At 43.7% G+C, this 22532-nt stretch overlaps 1 protein-coding gene across 2 annotated transcripts in view; it reads left to right on the top strand.

Moving 5' to 3' along the window:
* The window catches only part of ERS (glutamate tRNA synthetase), a 49023-nt gene extending 27119 nt beyond the window's left edge, over positions 1-21904 (top strand). For both annotated transcript variants that reach the window (XM_087376019.1, XM_087376020.1), the window contains exons 3-13: positions 221-342; positions 747-929; positions 1021-1139; positions 1547-1595; positions 19396-19497; positions 19594-19696; positions 20203-20266; positions 20661-20775; positions 20982-21082; positions 21255-21411; positions 21521-21904. In XM_087376019.1, the coding sequence (XP_087232145.1) occupies positions 221-342; positions 747-929; positions 1021-1139; positions 1547-1595; positions 19396-19497; positions 19594-19696; positions 20203-20266; positions 20661-20775; positions 20982-21082; positions 21255-21411; positions 21521-21763 (1358 nt within the window). In that variant the 3' untranslated portion in view covers positions 21764-21904. The remainder of the gene's footprint in view (positions 1-220; positions 343-746; positions 930-1020; positions 1140-1546; positions 1596-19395; positions 19498-19593; positions 19697-20202; positions 20267-20660; positions 20776-20981; positions 21083-21254; positions 21412-21520) is intronic.
* Positions 21905-22532: the final 628 nt, after the last annotated feature.

The raw sequence follows: 22532 nt of genomic DNA, 5'->3' as shown, positions 1-22532 counted from the left end.
GTGTTGATTGAGTCTGATTCTGTTCAGCTATCTCGTTGTACTGGGCCAATCAGCATGGTGATCGTATAAATCCAGTTATAAATATTGACTTAGGTTCTTTTCTGTCTGGCAATGTGGATTCTTGAGGTCGGAAATGTGTTGTGTGCTTAATGTTGATGAGACAATGTGAATAGGAGCATGATTATCTTGAAATTTCATATTCTTTTCCTGTGTTGATCAGGTCCAAACAGGGAGGGTGATGTAGGTCCTTATCGGCAGTCAGAGAGGAATAGTCTTTACCGCAAATATGCAGAGCAATTGCTGGCATCTGGTCATGCATATAGATGCTTTTGCACTGATGAGGTCAGGACCTTTTCTGCTATCTACATGAAGGTTTGGTGTGGGTTTACATCCATATTAAGCAGCATAAGATTCTATTTCAAAATTTGAGGAAGCATGGGAATTAGAATGTTAGCATGTTGCAGACATGAATGTGCCATAGGCTTTAGAATTTCAGTTCTAGTTGCAAACATGAATTTGCCAGAACACACATTTTGTTCTATTGTTCAGCATTATAAGCTGGAGTTTTGTGGATGGTGCTTATGTACATCACAAGTCCTGAAGCTTTAGTCATTCTGGGGATTGTAATTTCTTTCTAACTCCGTGTCTCTTTTTGGCATGCCTATTTGCTGAATTGTTCTTCTGTAAGATGCTGTGAGGTTGAACTTTGTGAGTTTTAGTTGTAGTGGTGTACTTTGATGCCTCAGGAACTAGATAGGATGCGTGAGGAAGCCAAAGCGAAAAATCTTCCACCAAAGTACACTGGAAAGTGGGCAAGGGCCAGCCAAGAAGAAGTTGAAGTGGAACTAGCAAAGGGCACACCATTCACCTATCGTTTTCACATTGCAAATGAGGGCTCCCTGAAAATTGATGATCTAATCCGGGGTGAAGTAAGCCTCCTCATTTCAAGTCCCCTGCTACCTCATTGTTTGACCCTGAGAATTGAAGCTTTGAATAATAAGCTTGGTGTGTTGGTGGTAGGTATCATGGGCTTTGGATACTCTGGGCGATTTCATCATTATGAGGAGTAATGGACAGCCTGTCTATAACTTCTGTGTGGCTGTGGATGATGCAACTATGGGAATTAGCCATGTGATCAGGTTGAGCTCTTGAAACTTTTCCATCACCTGTTTTCTCGTTGTCTCCTCTTATTGACATGAGTACTATCTTTCTTGTCAAGAATTGCTTATAGTGGAATTGGAAAGGTGACTTATGAGTGTGACATAGTGAAGCTAAATCGAAAGGATAGCCACATTGCAGCCATCTTCCTTTTGTAGTACTGAATGTCGCTTGAGCTCAATATGGTTAACCATACTGAGAAAGATAAGGATTTTGTGAAGTCCATTTGGCTGAATGCTATTGCCATATGTGGTTGGTGGCGTGCAAGTATGAGTTATATGGAGTCTGGCAGGTGAACAGATGTAAAAAGGGGATTTGGATGTTTTGTGTATCTTTTAAAATCATGAACATATTAGGAATTAAAGATGTTGTATTGTATGTTCTACAGAGCAGAGGAACACTTACCTAACACTCTGCGGCAGGCATTGATTTACCAGGTCAGAGCAATCTACTGCTCAAAAAATTTGTGAAAGGAAAATTATACTTGCGTGTATGTTAAGATTGGATTTCAAAATAACAGGCAGATCTTATTTGTTCATTGAGAGGAATTGTTTGCAACTGCTTGCTTCGCTGTGACTGCATATGTCATTGAGTAGTATGATGCAAACCTACATAGATAGATACACTCATACAAGCATGCATGCACAGTCCATGTTTTGAATGTATGCATCAAGCTGTTTGTATGTATAGAGACAGTAGTGCATGTGCATACACAGCACATGCACACATGCCAATACATACCCCCCCCCTCTGCCCCCCTCCCCCCCCGTCTGCCCCCTTCCCCCCCTAGGGGGTTGTTTCTACCTCTCATACCGTAAAGGCCCTTAGGACAAGGAATTTTACAGATATCTTGTAAAGTTCAAGAATTATTCGGCATTGGATGCCAAGTGGATGGATGAAGACATGTTGTCTGATCATCCATTGCTTTTGGATGTTTACAAGGAAGCTTTTCAGTTGAGGTGAAATGAATAGAAGCCGAGGGGATGTTACCAGGCTGCAAATATTCCAAAGTCAAAGCATAAGTTGACCATTCATTAATCATAATTAATGAGTTCTTTATTTATTTAATTATATTCAAAAGTTACTTTGATTTGACCAAAGTCTTGACTCCGGTCAAAGATAATTAACCTCAGTTAAGTAAGCCTAACCTCGGTAAGAAAGATTTGGCTTCAGCCAAGATGGTTAACCATGGTTAATCAAACAACTAAAGTGTTGACTTCAGTCAAATAGTGTTGACTTCGGTCAACGAGACTTGGCTTGCGCCAAGAGGGTTAACCTCGTTAACCAAGGTGCGCCAACTTCGGTTGGAGAGACTTGGCCATAATTAAGGGGCTTTGATTGATGGTCATGTCCCTTAATTACGACCAAGAGGGTTGACCTCGGTCGACCAAGAATTGCGTTCTATGTTTTATTCACATGTTTGCTTGGTGGGCACTCCCATAGTGACTAGGTTTAGTCTACGGATTGTTATTTGCATGCAAAGCGCTAACCATTAATGGGTTCCATGGTTGTGCACTTTAGCTATTGGTTGCAGGTACTAGGACGGATTGAAGGATCAAGTAATTTGGAGCTCCGCTTCGCAGATCACTTATGTGACCAAGTGCTTCGAAGACTCGAGAGTTGCCCCTAGTGGCATGTAATTAGGAAAGTAGTCTAGAATTTGACACTTGGCATGTTGCCAAATGAATGAGCTTGAAGCTCTTTGTAAAACTACTCACGTTTTCAATTCTTGTAACAATAGCTCTACGCTGAACTCTGTATTCAAAATCTCTTTCAAGTAATAAAAACCTTCGAGGGGATCCAGCCCGACAAGTTGTCCTGGGCCCTAGTGTGCTGTGAGAGAGAGAGAGAGCTGTTTGCTGTTAATTGATGGTTTCAATGAGAGATAGAGAGAGCTGTTCGTAGTGATGATGCTTTCAGATTGCAAAAACTGAGTGTAGTCAAGGGTGCTGGTATATCTCCCAAACAAGCAAAACTACCTGTCAAAAGCAATACAAGGAAAACATGCGTGGAGAAAAGTTCCCAATACAGGAAGAAAGTCACGGGCAATCGGGTAAGCCTAGAGTAGATGAAGGATTGTCTCCCTCGGAAGCGAACAAGATGGACAATGCGAAGACGTAATGCATCTATCAGCCAAGAAGATAAACTGTCCACCAAGCAAGTGGTTTGTCAAGATGCCAGACAGAGTGACCCCGCTCATGAATCCATGGCTGTGGTATAAGGAGATGATAGGCTTTCTTGGCTGTGAGATCCACAAAGGAGAAACAAGGATAACGTGGAATGCCTCGATCAAATCTCCAATCCAGAAGAGAAAGATCTGTACACAAAAGGGGAACTGGCTAGAAAGGAAGCAACATGGAAGTCAGAATACGCCAGATAGGCCTGTGATGCATACTTAAAGAGAAACATGCCCTGACCTATGAAAAAGAAAGAGTAAGACCCTTGTCATCCACCACATCAGCCATTGTGGAGATACCCAGTAGATGTAGAAAGTAGGCCTTCCTAGGCTGAAGATGAGCCAATGGCGGATCAAAGACCCTACTTCAATGAATACTCTACAGATGGAGGGTATTTCCAGGATCTGAGGGACGGCCAGACCAATGCAAGTGCTGCAGAAGAGATTGCCAATCCCGAAGGAGGTGAGTAGAAAATGGACAACGAGGAATAGTACCATGCAGATGGCCAAAGATAATATTAGAGAGAGCTGGAATTCACTGTCCAAAAGCATCAGTATGAAGAGAAGCAAACATACAGGAGAGCATAATTGTATGGCTGATGCTGCTATAGGAAAGTAAGCAATAGTGTAGCCTTGTGAGCTACCTCATGAGTATGAATATTTAAGATATTTAAACCTTAAATGGTGCGTTGCCCTATTAGCTAGATTTAGATTTAGATGCTGGTTGGGGAGAGACTAAAATGAAAATGTTTAGACTTCACAAGCAGTTGTAGCTTGAATGAAGAGATTTTGGACTACCTTTCAATTAGCCTTCTCCTTTAGTGCTAGCCTTTGTCATGGTTGAGTCTGCCCTTCACCTTCGGAGTGCCGACAGAAACTCAGTACAAAGACTTTGTATAAATGGATGCTCACATATGTGTGGGTGTGTGGATTTGTATGTGTGAGAGCATATTTTTATACTATGGTCTACACCCACTGTTGGGCGCTGATGATGCTAGTGGGGATGTCATAGTAGCTCGTCCCTGCTATGCATGATGGAGTTTATGGTTTTCAACCTTGTGAGTGACTATCATGAGATTGAAACTGCATTATGTTGTGTTTTTAGAGGATGAGTTTGGGAATGTTCCTGGATTCATCTAGGTATATATTTAAACCCCAATGCACCTTGGACGAACGGACATAGTTATACTTCAGTAGGTGAACCGCCTTACGATTTGTTTTAGTGCGCCAAAGGCATTCCATTGTCATGGATATGAATTTCTCAATATTTGTGAAAGACCAAGGGATCAAAGGCAAATGAAATTGCACATGGGCCATTATAATGGATTGCACTATTCGAAGGCAAACATGCAATGGCCATGTGGAGAGCTTCCAATAGTTTGCAGAACACATAGTCTTTCCTGCTGTGGCAAGGTAATATGCCAATCAATGGGATAGCCCAAATGATAGACAATATGATCAGCAGGCAAATTCAATCCATGCCATAAAATGTGGTGCCAATCAATTGCATGGAGAGGAAAATGCTTGGATTTTGCAAAGTTCACTTTCAAACTAGCTGCAAGGCCAAATGAGGGCCTGCATAATATGGCGAATATTTGAGGCAGAGTTTCTGAGAAAAAATACGGAATCATCCGCATAGGCTTGAGTGGCAAAAAGAGTAGCTCCAGGAATATTAATGCCATGCAAACACTGGCGAGAAACCAAATCATCCATATGCATTAGGAGTGGATGTGTAGCAATGGCAAAAAGTAGAGCAGTGAGTGGACGGCCCCGACGGACAGAGCGTCCTAGTGACCATGAAGAGGAAAGAGCTTCAGATAGAAGGCAGGATGCTGCACCACCATCATAAAGCGAGTAAACCACCCTCTGCATCTTATACCCAAAACCCGATCTCCGCATGACATCTGCAATGAAATCCCATGTGATCGTATTAAATGCTTTTTCAATGTGATCAGAACATTGTGATGTGTGTGTATTTGGCATATTCAATACCAACACTAGTATTTGCAATATTATCCATGATTTGCCTATGAGGCACACATATATACTGCGCAGGATGCAAGCCTCTATATAGGATCTGCAAAATACGTAACACTAGCATTTTATAAATGATCTTGTAAATGACAGGCATCAAGGTGATCGGCCTCCAATCAGGTAGATGCTGACATAGAGGCTTCTTTGGAACCAAACAGAGCAAACCTTTCTTCCAAGAAGAGGGCAATGTACCAGATAGCCAAGCATAATTGATCATGCGTAAGAGAAGGGAACTGATTTGGTCCCAAAATTCAGCAAAGAATTCCACCGTGAGGCCATCCCAACCTGGGTGTAGAAGAGGGGTAGGGGCAGATTTAGAGAAAGGGGGATAGACTAGCACAGAAGGGGAGAGATATAGGGGAAAAGGGAGGAGAAAGGGTAGGAGAGACAGAATGAGGTAGGAAAGAGAGGGAGTAGGGGAGAGAGAGAGTGAGTGAGCGTAGGCAGGAAGGAGGAAGGGAGAGTAGATAGGATTAGATGTCACATCAAAAAGTACATAGTAGGGGGTGGATGGAGACTTGTATAGTCCCTCCACATTTCCCCCCTAAAGGCCTCTAACTTGGCCTCTTTTTCCCCTTCATTACAGCCATCCCTTCCCATAGAATTTTGCCCTCAAAATTTCATATGCGGGCTGTTAAATAGGTGCAGCAAACAGCAAATAATAATCAGCCCGGTAGGAGATAGGGGTTGTCCTCGACAATGCTTTCTGGCTGCCATGAGTTCTCATCCTCAGGGAGTCCTTGCCACTTGATAAGATACTCAGTGTAGACTTTGTTTTGTAGTACGTGATCCGTGAAACCCATGATGCGCTTCGGAACATAGAGTATGTGGCCCTCCTCATCCTTAGGTGGTAGCTCAGGAAGGACTTGGACATGCTGTCCGACATGTGGCTTCAGCAAGGACACATGGAAAACATTATGAATCTTGGAGGTCCTGGGTAAGCTACCTCTTTTGCTTCATTGACAAGTTGGGCTGCGTAAGGAAATACCTGAGTGTCCTATGATCTGTCTTAACCTTGATTTTGCTACCATACAGGTAGTGGTGCCATTTTTCAAAAGCATGGAGGATAGCCAACATTTCCTGATCATACACATGATAATCTAGTTCCTTGGCATCCAATTTGCTGCTTTCAAAGCAATTACCCCGTGTTCCTGTCTTAGCACAGCCCCTAATCCTTTGCCACTGGCATCTGCCTCCACAATGAAAGTACGTGAAAATTCAGGGCATACCAACACAGGAGCATGAGTGAGGGCGAATTTCAGGTCTTCAAAGCTGTGATGTGCATCTGTAGACCACATAAAGGCATCCTTCTTCAAAAGGTCTGTCAGAGGGGCTGCCCTCTTGGCAAACTTGCGAATAAAGCGCCTGTAGAAGGAAGCAATTCCTAGGAATCCCCTCAACAGAGTAGGGTTGCATGGCTGCGGCCAGTCCTCAATGCATTTCACCTTTGCAGGATCCACTCGAATGCCATCCTTGCTAACAATGTGACCAAGATACTCAACCTCTTGTGCCATAAAAGTGCATTTGCTGGCTTTAGCATAAAGCTGATGCAACCTCAAAATTTCCAGCACTTGCTTGACATGTTTGATGTGCTCCTGCTTATCCTTGTTGTAAATGAGGATGTCATCAAAAAATACCAGCACATATTTGAAAAGGAGAGGCTGCAAAATCTTGTTCATGAGTCCCTGGGAAGTAGCTGGTGCATTGGTCAATCCAAAAGGCATCAGCTTGAACTCATACAGTCCCCTCTCTGTGCGAAAGGCTTTCTTGTGCTCATCCCGAGCTTTCATTCTAATCCGATGATAGCCGGACCTCAAATCAATCTTAGTGAAAAACTGAGCACCCTTGAGTTCATCCAACAGGTCATCTATCTTGATGGTGACCTTATTCAAGTCTCTGTAGTCAATGCACATATGGTAAGAACCATCCTTCTTTTTCACCAGGAGTACAGGGGATGCAAAAGGAGAAGTGCTATGAGTGATGAAACTCTTCTGAAGTAAGTCCCTCACTTGAGTTGCCACTTCTTCCCGTTCTACCTTAGAGAGTCGGTATGGGGCCTTATTGATTGGCTTACTGCCAGGTTCCAGGACTATGGCATGATCTACATCTCTTCTCGGAGGCAACTATGATGGCAAATCAGCAAACTCTGAGAGCAATCTCTGCATATCACAATCATCAACACGGGGAGTGCCACCCTCTTTAGTTACTGACACATTTAATGCATATATGGCGCTGCCTCTCTTGAGCTCTCTGGTCAATTGCCTTGCTGAAATGACCTGCAATTTAGGAGCTGCAATACCATGCAATGTAACTGATCCATCCTGATGGACAAAGCTGAGTGTTAAAGCATTGAAATCCATGCTGATTTTGCCCAGTGATTGCAACCAATCACAGCCCAGGACAACATCTATTGGGCCCATGTCAAGTGCCAAGAGATTGCGTGCAAATGTATAGTCATCAGCAGAGAACTTAATCCTAGCATCTCGGCAACCAGATCTTACTGATCATATGCTGTCCATACTTCTACTCTCAGCCCATGGTCTATCTTAGTAGCAATCAGTCCCACCCAGAGGTAAGGTCTTGCAGCTGTGGGTGCTACCGCTGTCCACCAACACATGCACAATCCTGCCATTAATCATCCCTGTTAATCTGATAGTATCAGCACTTTTGGCACCCATCAGGGCATGCATGGAAATAGTATAAAGTGTTGACTGGGCATCCCAATAAACCTCTTCCTCATTCACAGGAGCATTACCACCTGCATCTTCACGTGCATAAAAAGGCATTGCATCGTGATGCTCCACAGAAAAGAGTGTGCGTCTACGGCCTCTCATGCCACTAGTGGGCAAAATCTCATATGAATGCGAAGCATGAGTGTCATGCATAGTAGCACCACCAGGATCAAAAGAAAGTCGGTGCCCTTCGTGGCTCTAGTGTCAAGAGCCTCATCTGCATCATGTGTATTTGCCATCTCATCTTGAGACATATCCAAAGAACCTGGGGCATCAAACAATTCCTCGTCATCCGAGAGGTCAATGATCATGCTGAGTTTGGCAGTACCACTGCTGCGCATCTTGCACACATTCTTGTGCTCAGGAGTCCATTTCTCGCCACATTTAAAACATAAGTTGGCCTTCTTTCTGCTGTCCATTATTGCCTGTGTATGCTGTTTTATCTCAGCCTGCTCATTTCCAGCAGTAGGCTTGCCTCCAGGCTTGGCATCAGGATACCTGTAAGGCTTGGCATACGGCATCTTACTACCCGAGACAGTAGGAAAGCGAGGAAGTGGTGCTGCTGCAGATTTCTCGTCAGTCCAATCAGCAAACTTAGGCTTCGACTCAATGTCATACCCCATAGCATGCAAGCTGCCCATGGCATTTCTGTGCTTGCCAGCATATTTAGGCTCGAATACTTCTACAAGCTGAGATGCCCTCTCAATTGTTTGAGGGTATGTGCCTTCACATCCACAGCGAGAGAAGAACTTAACCCATGGATGAAATGCAGCAGCTTTCCCTTTTCAGAGACGTCCTGCACAAACAGGGAAAGCCTCCAAAAGCGTTGCAAGTACTCTTGGACCGTACCGGTCTGTGACAAGGCATAAAATTCAGCCAAGTATTGATCCAATACAAGTGGAGATACAAATGTAGTGACCATCAATTCTTTGAAACCCCTCCATGTGGTTGGTTTCTGAGGCGAATCCCTCATGTATCGCCACCATGGGGGCATAGTCTTGCATATGCATACCTGCAAAAATGATGCGCTTCTCCTCAGACTTGGGGTAGAAGTGGAAATAGTTTTCCAGCTTCGTGAGCCACTCCTCCAACTCATTGGGAGTGCGAGTGTCCCCTTTAAACTTATTCACTATGAGTTTGTCCTTCATATCCTTGGCTGCATAATTCTTGTGTGTGTAACCTCCAGAAGTGCGGGCATCATCACGCTTAAGGTTCACATAATCGGAGAAGGGCATCTCAAGTTTGATGGTCTCAGGTAGGGCCTTGTATGAACACAAAGAATCTGCCAACATGTCATCAAAAGTGGCTTGCTGCCCACCACCAACCCCCTGCTACATAGAAGTAGTTACCATCTGATGCACTGGCTGCGTCTGGCTATATGTGCTCGCTGGCGGAGCGATAAGTGCATGAACTTCAGGCGATAGGTGCATGAACTCCGGGCTGGGTCTCTCTGCCAAATGCATTTCTCCGAAATGATGGCATACCAAAGGGCTGAGAAGAGGTTTGACCTCTCTCCCAGGGGTGTGGGCTGCCATATAAACCCAAGCCAACTCCAGGCATACTTGCTGGTGCGGTGAAAGGAACACTAGCCGGATGCACACCAACGGGTCGGCCCAAAAGAGACGGCTTAGCCTCCTGCATAGATGCAGAAAGCTGAGAGCCAAAAGATGGCCTGACATCCTGCAAGAAGGTGCTCTGTGGCACAAAAAATGCATCATCTATGTCCAGATAATCCCCACATGCAATGGTCCAGAAGACTGATGCTTCTAGGCACGACGGGCATTTGCCATAAAACCCCTGCGTGGAGCAGACAAAACATCCCGACTGTCTGAATGGTTCCCTTGCTAGGGTGCGGGCTGCTTACCCTTATCCTGCATAGCAATGGTAGATGTGATCTGCTGACCAATCTACTGTCCCATCTGGACAAGAGCTGTATCCTGCATAGCCATGGTTGTGATAAGCTGCTGGCTGAACTCTTGTCCTATCTGGCGGAAAGCACCCTGGAGCATAGAGGAAAGGGCATCCAGAAACTGTGTCTGCGAACTACTGTGTCTGCGCTGCTTGCACTCCTCGGGATGCAGGAGAGAGAGGCTGAGTGGAAGGAACCTCTGCACCACCAGTGGATGCAACCACTGTGGCAGGCACTTGCTCATACTGAGCAAACTCATCAGTGTCATGCAATATATCACAAGGGGCACACTTCGGTGCCATGGTGACTAGCCCTAGAGAGAGGAGCTCGAAAATGTCGATTGAGAGGCTCAGAAGAAAGGTTGTCGAAGAAGCTGAAAACATGGCCCAAATAAGCCCGAACTAGGCTAGGAAAGGCCCCGAAATGGCTGTCAGAAAGAGGCTGGAAAGAGGCTCTCTTTCTTTTTCTTTTTTTTTTTTCTTTTTGGGGGGGGGGGGGTGGGTCCTAAATCACCCAAGATAGTTATGACAGCCCTAACCGAAGACTACTAGGACTGTTAGGACACCGACTTAGGCTAACCTAACCCGACTTTTAACCTTAGTTAGTACTAACCTAACCTAGAGCCAAGCTAACTAAACCTAATTGACTACACCTAACCTAACCCACTCCACTCCACTAACTAAACCTAACCAGCCTAACTAACTGAACCTAAAGAGACTAAGTTTTGCAGGAGATGACGGAGGTGGCGCGGCGTGGGTAGGCGGCGCAACCGACTGCGACGACGGGATCAAGGCAGAAAAAGGCGAGGTGAGTAGACGGGATGGCGTAGGCAACTAGAACAGACGGGATGGCGAGGGACATGGCGACGACGGGACTGTTGGCGTAGCACGTATGGGCTCACGGACGACAGTTGCGGGACGGGGGTTGATAGAAACGGGAGCAGGCGATGGAACCATGAAGGCTCATAACTCCTTCAGACAACAGGGCTGTTGTGGATCACGCAATGTAAGTTGCTTTAGGTGTAGGCGTCACTGGTGGGTGGGAAGGCTAGATGAGGCTCTCGATGGAGTGCTCTGCTCTCAGCTGGCATGGGCTCAACGGATGGGTGGTTGAGCTACCCGCACAAGGATCGTGCTAGATGAGCTACCCACACAAGGCTCTCTTTGCGCACAACCATGGCTCTTAGGCAGAATATGTTTAGTGCTATCTGTTGCGTTGATTTTGATTGCTGCACGCTTGTGAAAAGCTGCGAGCTTGAGCTTGTGCTGGCTGGGTAATAGCGTTGGCGTTAGTGTAGCAGCTGCTGGGTATCGGAGTAAAGGATGAGACTAGCAGAAGGGGAGAGAGATAGGGGAAGAAGGGAGGAGAAAGGATAGGAGAGAGAATGAGGTAGGAAAGTGAGGGAGAGATTGAGAGGGAGTAGGGGAGAGAGAGAAAGTGAGTGAGCGTAGGAAGGAAGGAGGAAGGGACAGTAGATAGGATTAGATGTCACATAAAAAAGTACATAGTAGGGGGTGGATGGAGACTTATATAGTCCCCCCACATTTTCCCCCTAAAGGCCTCTAACTTGGCCTCTTTTTCCCCTTCATTACACTGGGGGATTTGGAACACCCCAATTTAGCCAATGCCCTTTTAAGTTCAGCATCTGTAAATGGCAATTCCAGTGAATTTGCCTCCTCAGAAGAGAGGATCGGATGGACATGTAGAAGAAAAACATTTTGAGCAGCAAAGTCAGCAGATGAAGAGGGCAAAAGAGCAGCGAATAAATCTGCAAAATAATGATGAAGCACCTCATCAAGCTGCTCATTGTCCAAGGGCTATTTGGACGCAAAACACGATGCAGGGAATGCATTCTACGAGAAGTATGGAGGATTTTAAAAAAAGATTGGGATGAACAGCCTGTATCCTGCATGGCTTTTTGGTGGGAATGGAGCTTAATTTCCTTTGATCGTGTTGAGCCAGCATGAAAATCAGCTTGCTTATGGGAAGACACTTATAGCCCGTAAATCACCCAGATAACACTTACCAAACTCTTTAATCAAAATCTGCATTCCTGAAGAAAATTGATTTCATGCCCAATCCAGGTCTACCAAAGAGTGCTAGGTGAGTCCGGTAATGAGACCCTTAACCATAACTGAGAAGGGAAAGTGCTGTAGATTGTCAGAATTGTTAACCAATAAAAACCTTTTGGAAGGCAACGGCACATCATTCACTGGCAAGTCAAAACCCAGTGTCATGAAGATGGGAAAATGATAAGATAACCTCGAGGCATAATTCACATTCATGTGAGAGGTAACATTATCAAACTGTCTTGCATGAAGCATGTACCACCGATCCAAGTGAGCCCAATACTTTATGATGAAAGGCATAAGCTGTCGCCATAGATCAGAAGCCTGCAAAGAATCAACGATATGGGACCATGCATCTTGCTCCCGCCGTCTCAACATATGAGATCGATGAGTGGTACTGTTAGTAGTGGCGGGGGAGTTGTTGAAGTCTCCACAGATAAAAGCATTCTCACACCAATGATAATCACCCAAATGATGCCACATTTCAGCATGCGCAAGAGATGTGTGAGAGGCATAGACTGAAGCAAGCTGAAAGGTATCTCCATTTATTGTGCATCGGACAATGATGTAGCGCCCGTGTGGATCATTATATTCTAATGGATGCTGCAAATCATAATGAATAATCATGGCAACACCAGAAAAGGAAGAGTGCCTAGCAAAGAATATATGAAATCCTACAGAAAAAACAAAGTAGCCTCCATATATTTCTGTTACAGAGGCCTTGAACATTATCACTCTCTCTCTCTCTCTCACACACACACACACACACACACACACACACACACACACATTTTTGTTGGGGTGTAATCCACTTGTCATTGTATTACATAGAAGAGGCCATGGAAAGGGATAGCCAATTACAAAGCATCTAAAGATGTCATTATATAGCAAGGAGGTAGGATAATCTATATCCCGCACATGTAGACAATCATAAAATGATTGTCTTAAGGATGCATGGAAGAACTGATACTTAGCTAGAGAGGGGTCACCAAAGACTCGATGGTTACGGTCCCTTCATAGAGTCCATAGTGCCAATAATGGACCCAGTTAAAAACAAGATCATATCCCTGCTTAACTTGATGAAAACTAAACAGCCAGAAGCCACACATACACACAAACACACACACATACACACAAAAACACACTTTTTTTCGTGTGAAATCCATTTGTATTATATTACAAGAAATTGTGAAAGTGTCCCCCAACAGGGAACAAACAATTACAACATCAAAAGATCTCATAGGACAAAAAAGCAGGATAATTGAGATCCCGTGCATGTAGGCAGTCAAAGAATGATTGCTGTAGAGAAGCACATAAGAAATGATACTTAGACAGGGTGGGGTCACCAAAGAAATGGGGAACTGTCTCACGATGATGAGAGCAACGGGGGCAGGAAGAGAAAGCAATACGACATGCTTCCAATTTCACCCCAATGGAAAAAGCTCCCACTATACATCTCCAAAAGAAAAGCCTCTGTTTCAATGGCAATTTAGCTTTCCAAATTTTCTTGAGTTTTGATTGCCACCAAGATAAAGGCCTATCCAAATTCCAAAGAGTGTTGGCATGCTTATCAATCCATGGCGGTGGAAGAAGAAATCTGTAGACCATCGAGGATGTCAAATTATGCATTGAAAGTGAACGGGTAGCAAGAGACAAGGAAGTCAGATTTCAGTCTAGTAATCTGTCCTATACAAACAACGGAGGAACAGGAACAAAAGGCTGCAACATAGATGTAAGTAGCCTCCAAATGGGCCAATGATGCACACCCAAGGGGAATGTCCTGCAAGCTTGTGGAAATGAGAGCAGAGAACCATGTTGATCCACCACATCTCCAACAAATCTTATGCCCAATTTCATAAGATTATATGCTTTAATAGGTGCCTGTAAAGCAAGTGGCGAATCAAATACCTTGCTCCAATGGATACTTTCCAAACGAAGAGAATTACCACGATGGGAGGAAGCACTTGACCATTTAGCGTAAGAGAGAATTCTCTTCCAATCATGAATAAAAGCAGTAGAAACATGACAGCCAGTAATTTTCCCCTGAAATGTAGTCATTACTGCTTCCCAGTGATGCTTCCCAGTGATCTGTAATCCAATGCCCATATGCATGAGACTTCATGTTTTCACACATACCTGCTAACATAATAGCCCATGGCTGTTTTTGCTGAAAAAAAACAGAAATCATAGTGCTCTTTCTTGCCAACATATGAAATTGAAGATTGAGAATATTGAGTCCCCCATGAGTCTTAGGAGAACAAACAGACTGCATGGGAAGTAGTCGCAAAGCCTTCTTGTGAGATTTACTTTTCCAAAATATCTCCATAGCCTGGGACATATAAGAAGCCAAATGCTTAAAAGACCAGTGAAGAAGAGGCAAATAAAATTGCACATATGCCATAATGATAGACTGCACTATCCGAAGTCGAACATGTAAAGGCCAAGTTGACAAGTGCCAATATTCCAGCTTCTTGTTAATCTTTTGAAGCACCCATTTAAGCTGTTGTTGAGGGGTAATATTCCAGCCAATGGGATACCCTAAATGCCTCACAATGGTATGGGAAGAAATAATGTGGCCTGGCCATAGAAGTGCATGCGAATCAGCTTCTTTCAAAGCTAGAAGATTCGATTTTTGAAAGTTGATATGCAGGCCAGCAGCTATGCCAAAATCATCCAAAGTATGCATCAAATGAGAGAGGTCACGTTGAGAATTCGTGGGCATAAAATATGAATCATCAGCATATGCCTGTGTGAGAAACGGCTGTGCACCTGGAATTTGCAAGCCATGAAGTTGCCCAGCATTTGCAAGATGGTCCATATGCAACAATAACGGATGAGTAGCAATGGCATACAGTAGCGCACTAAGAGGGCATCCCTGTCTCACCGAGCGGGTCATAGTCCATGTCCTTGACAACCCACTGCCAAGCAGACACTGCGCAGTGGCATGAGAATACAACGAGTAAATAACATGAACCAGTCGAGGACCAAATCCCAATTTATGCCCAGCATCTACAAGATGGTCCATATGCAACAATAACGGATGAGTAGCAATGGCATACAGTAGCGCACTAAGAGGGCATCCCTGTCTCACCGAGCGGGTCATAGTCCATGTCCTTGACAATCCACTGCCAAGCAGACACTGCGCAGTGGCATGAGAATACAACCAGTAAATAACACGAACCAGCCGAGGACCAAATCCCAATTTATGCATAGTCTGAGAAATAAAATCCCAATGGACAGTATCAAATGCTTTCGCAATGTCCACTTGCAGAATGAGAACATCTTGTTTAGAATATTTGGCATACTCAATTGCAAGCAAAACATTGGAGATATTGTCAGTAATTTGCCTTCTGGGAACAAACCCATACTGCCTAGGATGAAGTCGTGCCTGCAAGATAAATCGAACCCTATGGACAATCATCTTGGCAATGAGTTTGTAAATGACTGGCATAAGAGAAATGGGCCGCCAATCAGCCATTGTCTCACACAACCTTTTTTTTGGGATCAATTTGACAAGGCCATGCTTCTAAGAAGGAGGAAGAGATTGTTCTGCCCAAGCATGATTGATCATAAGAAGAAGAGTGTCCTTGAGATCATCCCAAAATGCAAGGAAAAATTCAACAGTCAATTGCATCCCAACCAGGAGAGCTGCCTTTACATAAATGGCTCAAAGCATTATCCAGTTCATTATGCATAAATGGCTGCTCCAATGCATGAGCCTGTTCCAAAGACAATATAGGCTGAACATGCATAAGAAATAGAGACCTAGCTGCATTCACTTGCATCGAATAATCAAGCTGAGGAGAAAAGAGATGCTGAAAATGACTAGAGCATTGCAATTTCAATTCTGATTTGGAGGTGGTCCAGGTGCCATCATCCTGCTTGATCCTGCAAATATCCTCCTTTCGTCGATCCGCATGCAAACTTTTAAAGAAGGCCTTGGAGGAGCAACCCTTATCCAAAAGGGGTTTCATGCGAGCTCGGATTTGCCACTTCTTTAATTTGGGAAGATCATTTTGATGGATGATATGAACCGCATAAGCCCAAGAATCCTGTTCAGAGGAAGCGAGCTGCCTATAAGAGCTGATTACATCCATTTGTTGCTTGTGAGATTGAGCCCATTTCAGCTCAAGCCTGAGGTTCTCCATGTGACTCCGTCCATAATCTTGAATAACAGCCTGCAGGCGATGTGTGCAAGACTGATCCAAGCAAAATCCATATCCTCCTGAGCATGTAAGAGGAGGGGGCGGATAGCCACTCTCACCATATTCTGGAATTGTTGATGAAGCAAATAAGCACTGTTAATATGGAGTAGACGACGATCAAAAAAAGGCATATCATCTGTCAACCTTGCTATTGATAATGTCAAGCATACTGGAAAGTGATCAGACAGCAAGAGGGAATGATCAACCCATAATGCACATGTAAAACTAGCATACTGCTGAGCATGCAACAAATACCATCTGTCAAGTCGAGCCCAGTAATGAGTGAAAGCATTATGACGACGTATGTATAACCAATATCTCCATCCCTTGTTGAGAGCCACAAATCTTTTGCATGCAAGGAAGAAAGCATATCCTCCCAATGTCGAAGCTCAGTGGGGATCATGTGAGATCGGTGAGTGGTGTTGTCTTGCATGGCAGGCGAGTTATTAAAGTCCCCACACAAAAAAGCATTAGACAGCCATGGATATTGCTTGAGGGAGGCCCACATTTGAGCTCTTATCGCAGAAGTTTGAGAGGCATAAACCGATGCTATTTCATAAAGATCGGCATGACAGATGCATCTGATTACCATCCATCGACCCTGGGGGTCATTGTAAGCAGCATAAAAGATGTCATAACCAGCAAAGTGGCCTTGCTGGCCAGCCAAGAAGTGTTGATTATGTTCCTGTAAGGAAATAACATCGGGGTGCATTCTATGTACATAGTGCCAAAAAAGTTTCCACTTGTTGACATTGCAAAGACCTTGGACATTGTATGTAATGCAAGTAATTGAAGCAGACATGAGAGATATATACAGCCGAACTGAAAAACACAGTAAAGGTACAAGATGTCAGGCATCAGCCATGACATCGACATCCACCTGGCCTCTTGGATCAATGGCTTTATTGTCCTCATCATTGTCACATACAGGAATGCCCTTCTTGAGCACATCAACCCACAATCGAGAAGTCAAGCTATCAGCAGGGGTAGAGGCCTGGCCACGGGTGGAAGTAGAGGCATCCCAATGCCGAGATTGTAATGGTCGTGGCTTAAGCGCAAACACCTTTTTGGGCTGTTGCCAGGAACCCTGGGGAGAGGCATTAGATTCTGGAATTTTGCCCTTTCCCTTATCCTTTTGCTTGGCTAAAACATGGACCTCCTTGGGAAGAGCAGATTTAGATGTCACATCACCCAACTTGCTAGGCATAGCCTTAGGCCCTGGACCGTAAGTTGGAGGAGTAGTATTTTCTGGAGCAATAGCCGTGGGTGGGAGCTGGTGCAGAACTGCAGGACACTGTGAAGCTAGATGGCCAAACTTATGACAAGTAAAACAAGCACCGGCAAATACTCCCCATTTCAAGTCAAAATATTTTTCGCCCAAGGGAACATCCTCCACCTCTACCGCAATAGAAGGAGGGGTTGGGTGATCTGTATCCCAAAGAACACAAAACCGATTTCGATTACCCGAAGGACGGGGTGGGCATACAACTTGCCCCAAAGTAGCTGCCAGACTTGGTAACTCAGCCCTCATATAATCCGGAAAATCCACTACCTCAACCCATACAGGGCAGTGATGTCCAATGAGACCATGATAATCCTTATTTGGCGACCATGGCATGACATGCACCATTTGTCTGCCATAGAATAGAGGGGACATCTCCAATCTCTGCTGACGATATGAGGCATCCAAAAAGTGCACTTCATAGAAACCTCGAGAAGCAAAGTATACTCCTTCAACAAAGCAACCTCCCAACAAAGCTTGAACCCACTGAGCCACATCATTTGCAGAGGGTAACTTCCTAGGGAAAAAAATGATAACCGCTTGTTGAGAGAACTTCCAGAGAGGAGTAACCAATGAGGGCAGCTTCAACTTATACTTAAGTGCCGGAGGAGGTTTGGCCCACTTCTTCCGGCTCTGGTGGAATTCATCCTTGAGCATATCGAAAATATAGTGAGCATCTTCAGAGGCTGAAGTAGGCAATTCAACTTGCTGTCTTTTGGGGTCCCGGAACAAGTCCTTCCAAGAATAACTTTTGATAAGGTCCTCCATGGAGGCAAAAGGGCAGGACTGATATAGCAAAAGAAGAAGAGAGCAGACAGCCGGGGGCCAATTAAGACACCAAAATCAGGACGGAAGAGGGCAGCAGGGGTTATGCGCAGGTAGGGAAAGGGTAATACACAGCAAAAGGGAGCAATCAGGCGGCAAGAAGAAGCGGACAGCAGCGGCTAGAACAGGCAGACAGCAGCAGCAGAGGAAAAGAGGAGCTAGAACAGGCGGCTGGATCAGACGGACAGCAGCGGCAGAGGAGAAAATGGCGACGTAGCTGAAGGAGGCTCCTGATGGGTGCAAGGGCAGAGCGGGCAGACCTGATGGGCAGCCAGAAGGGCGCACAGGCAGATGCGCACAGGGCAGCAGCAGCTCCGACATCTACACCGAAAAACACTTCACACACACACACCACACACACACACACGCGCGCGCACACATATTGTGAAATCTTATATTTCTCTGTGGGAAACCTCAGAAGAGGTGAAAAACCCTACCATGAAGTGCAAAAGTAAAAAGATTACAAGTAGGCCCCTAAGAAAAGCTAGGAGGCTAGCTGAAAACTAGAAAAGTGAAAATGTTTACGAGTCACTAGGGAATGCAGATAACCAAAAAACTCCAAAAACAAAAGGAGGAAAATATGAATTTACATGCCGCCGGGTGGCGACATAAAGACAATATCCTCCAAAGTGATCCCGTGTTGTAGCAAAAAAGCATTGAGTGAAGTAGTAGTGCCATGAATAAAATGCAGTTTCTTTCGACCTTTGTGATTCTTCATGACACAAGCAGGAAGACGGAACTGTTGAATCACTAGATCAAAAACACACACACACACACACACACACATGCACACATACACATGCACTATCTATAGAAATGTATAAATATATATATTTAAGTAAATAAATAAAGAAACTGTGTTTGTGTGTGATGCATGAGCTGCCTGTGTATATACATGCATGCATGCATGTACTTATGTATGGAAGTATGTATCTGAAACTACTGTGAATATCTTTATCAGTGCACCATTCATGTCATTAATGGGTGTGCTCATGCATATTGCAGGCCTTGGGGTTTTCAATGCCTAAGTTTGGACATGTTTCCTTAATTTTGGCACCCGATCGAAGCAAATTATCAAAAAGACATGGTGCTACTTCTGTTGGTCAGGTGATTTGTTGCACCGGTTTGCATTTTTTATGGTATTGCTGTGCTAAAAACTCCAATCATAGTCAGTATTGAAGATTTGTTACTGGTTCATTTCAGTTTAAGGATATGGGTTTTTTACCCCAAGCTATGGTGAACTACCTAGCTCTCCTTGGATGGAATGATGGTACTGAAGATGAGATTTTTACTATTGATCAACTCAGTAAGTGTACATGATCTATTTTTGATTAACTTGCTCCTTGAGCTTCGGGTGGTACCAATCTCTTACTTGCAGTTTTAAGCAGAATAGCTGACAAAGCTGCCACAACTGGAACCCTTGGAAACGGACTCCAGATTGGAAGGATTTTTAACTAAAGTAACTAGCAACTCATGAAAAAGAGGCAGTTAAAGGAACTTTTTTATTTGCAAACATTTAGCATATCGACGGTCTGTTTGTGGATGGGTTCTACAAGATCGAAACTGTGCCAAAATATAATTGGACAAAAACAATCTGAGGTAGCAATCAGCTTACATGTAGAGCCCTTGCTGATCTAGATTGTGGTGATCCTATCAGGAAATTTGAAATTTGGTCTTCACTTTTTAATATATCTTCAGTTGTCTTCATTTTTTGGGAGGTTTGAGTAAACTATTGTGGCATTGAAGAACATCTCTCTTCATTTTGAAGAAAGACTGACAATCTTTTTTGAAATTTATAATCATGTTTTGCAGTTCAGAAGTTCTCAATTGAAAGAATCACAAAGAGTGCAGCAATTTTTGATAAGACAAAACTTCAGTAAGCATGACCTTGATCTTCTTCTTTTTCTATCCAATTAAGGCTGTTAGAGGCAGCCGTTAATGTTTTATCCCCAGATTGCCATTAGTACTTTCCAATGAATGTTAGATCATTCTTTCAGTAATGTCTACATTGCATATAGCTGTTGCTGCTGCTATGTGTCAAATCATTACTTCATTGAGTCATGAAAGTGTGAATAGAGGTCTTGTTAAGCCAGGGTGAATTCTTGGTAGTGCCAATTTACATGGTTGTTCTATGTGTCGTATCATTACTTCATTGGGTCATGAAAGCCGTGGATCTGTGGATAGAGGTCTTGTTAAGCTAGGGTGAATTCTTGGTAGTACCAATTTATCATGGTTGTTTAAGTTATGATCAAATGCCCTTTGATTAATAGGTGGGTGAATGGACAACATCTACACGCCCTGCCAAATGATCAGCTCACTAAAATGATTGGAGAGCATTGGAAGCAAACAGGTCTTGTCGCAGAATCTGAAGGACCTCTTGTGAATGTAAGACTTTAGAGGCAAATTTGGTAAATACTATAAACGTAAGAAACTTAATCTTTAATGGGCAGTGCACTTTATGACATAGACAGTCCTAGATGTCATGGAAGCTAGGGTATTGGCTTTTTGTGATCACACTACATTTCTCAAAATGGGCAACTAATCTCTGAAGGAGCTTTTATAATGACATCAACCTTGTTTTTCCGGATCAGGAAGCTGTAGAACTTCTGAAGGGTGGTATGGAGTTAATTTCTGATGCCGGAAAAGCACTAAATGATTTATTTTCATATCCCTTGAAGGAATCACTATGCAGGTAAGCATCATAGATGTTTGTGGCCCTATCCCGAGATTTAAAGACGCCCTCCTGAGATTTAAAGACGCCCTCATTTAAATCATTTTAAAGACACTGGAAGCATTCATGAACCTTGGGACTGAAAGAAACATGAATAGATACTATGGTCTAAAAGTTGTTTTAAGTGATGCAGTGCTGGTGCCAAAGAGATAGTGGAAGACAATTTGCGGGAAGTGGCAGAAGCTGTAGTGAGTGCATATGACAGTGCAGAACTACAGGATGCAATCAAAGCTGGGCATGATGGTTGGCAAAAATGGGTGAAAACTGTAGGAAAGTCCCTCAAAAGAAAGGTATGTCTCTAAACTCATTCTGAGCTTTGACATCCCATATTCAGCCTTTGTTGTTGACGAATTCATATGATTGGTTTTTAATGTTGTTTCACTTGTGCTTATTTTGTAGGGGAAGAGGCTATTTATGCCCATCAGGCTTCTTTTAACTGGCAAAACCTATGGGCCAGATATTGGAGGTGTTGTTGATTTGCTCTACAAAGCTGGAAATAGTGGCATTATAACTCCACAAGCAGGTTTAGTTACGTTAGATGAGCGGATTAGAGTACTTAAGGAAGTAGATTGGGATGAGATATCCACCCAGCCTAAAGACATTGCCAGCTCACCGGAAGTCGTCACTATTTCGTCACACTGATTTTTCTGCGGTGAAGGGTCTTGCTTCTGTAGAGTGGAGTGGAAGGTGAAGGGTACATCCTTGTATTCATGCGGCCAAAATATTTTGTAATTTGAGATATTTATTGTGAAATATAGTGTGCAACCCATTTTGAAGGTTTGAAAGTAGTAAGAACACCTGTTTGATAACCATGCTGCATTCTCACAACTAAGGGTTCATTCCATGGTTCAGTTAAACACGTCATCAACTAACATTTGGGCGGATATCTATGGAGTGCCGTGCATGCTTTCTTGCATATAGGTTAAATCAATGTGAGTGCTCCTTACATTTACGGCTCTAAAGCACACTATCCATGATGGCCTTCTGCTATATGAGGCTGGAAAAGGTGAATTGTTTATAAGGAAACCTAGCCCTAAAAAAAACACAGAAACATCTCGATGTCTATTTTCCAGCCATATGTTCTGTTTTTCCTTTAATGGACTGTCTTCTGGAAAATTCTGAGGGACTATTTTGTTAATAGCTCATGTGAGGACATGTATTGTGGACGCCCCTTAATCTTGGAGATATTTACTTTGTTGACTGCTATGTAGTCAACTGGTCAGTTATTTTCCCGGTATATTAGCTAAAATGAAAAAATGAGGCATGAAATCCTATGATTAATTGGAGCACATTGAAGGGCACCAAGAATCATCTAGATGTGCTTGTCAGTTTGCAGTTAATGGACATAGCTGCACAGAGACGGTTACATGAAGCAGGTGTTAAGCTGCCAAGGAAAGGCTCTCTATGGATA

Source organism: Dipteris shenzhenensis, chromosome 6 (genome assembly GCF_047967505.1).
Source record: "Dipteris shenzhenensis isolate YYH24624 ecotype China chromosome 6, Dip_SZ_1.0, whole genome shotgun sequence".
Lineage (NCBI taxonomy): Eukaryota > Viridiplantae > Streptophyta > Polypodiopsida > Gleicheniales > Dipteridaceae > Dipteris > Dipteris shenzhenensis.
The sequence above is the reverse complement of the archived record's forward strand: the minus strand, read 5'-3'. Positions and strand labels throughout refer to the sequence as shown.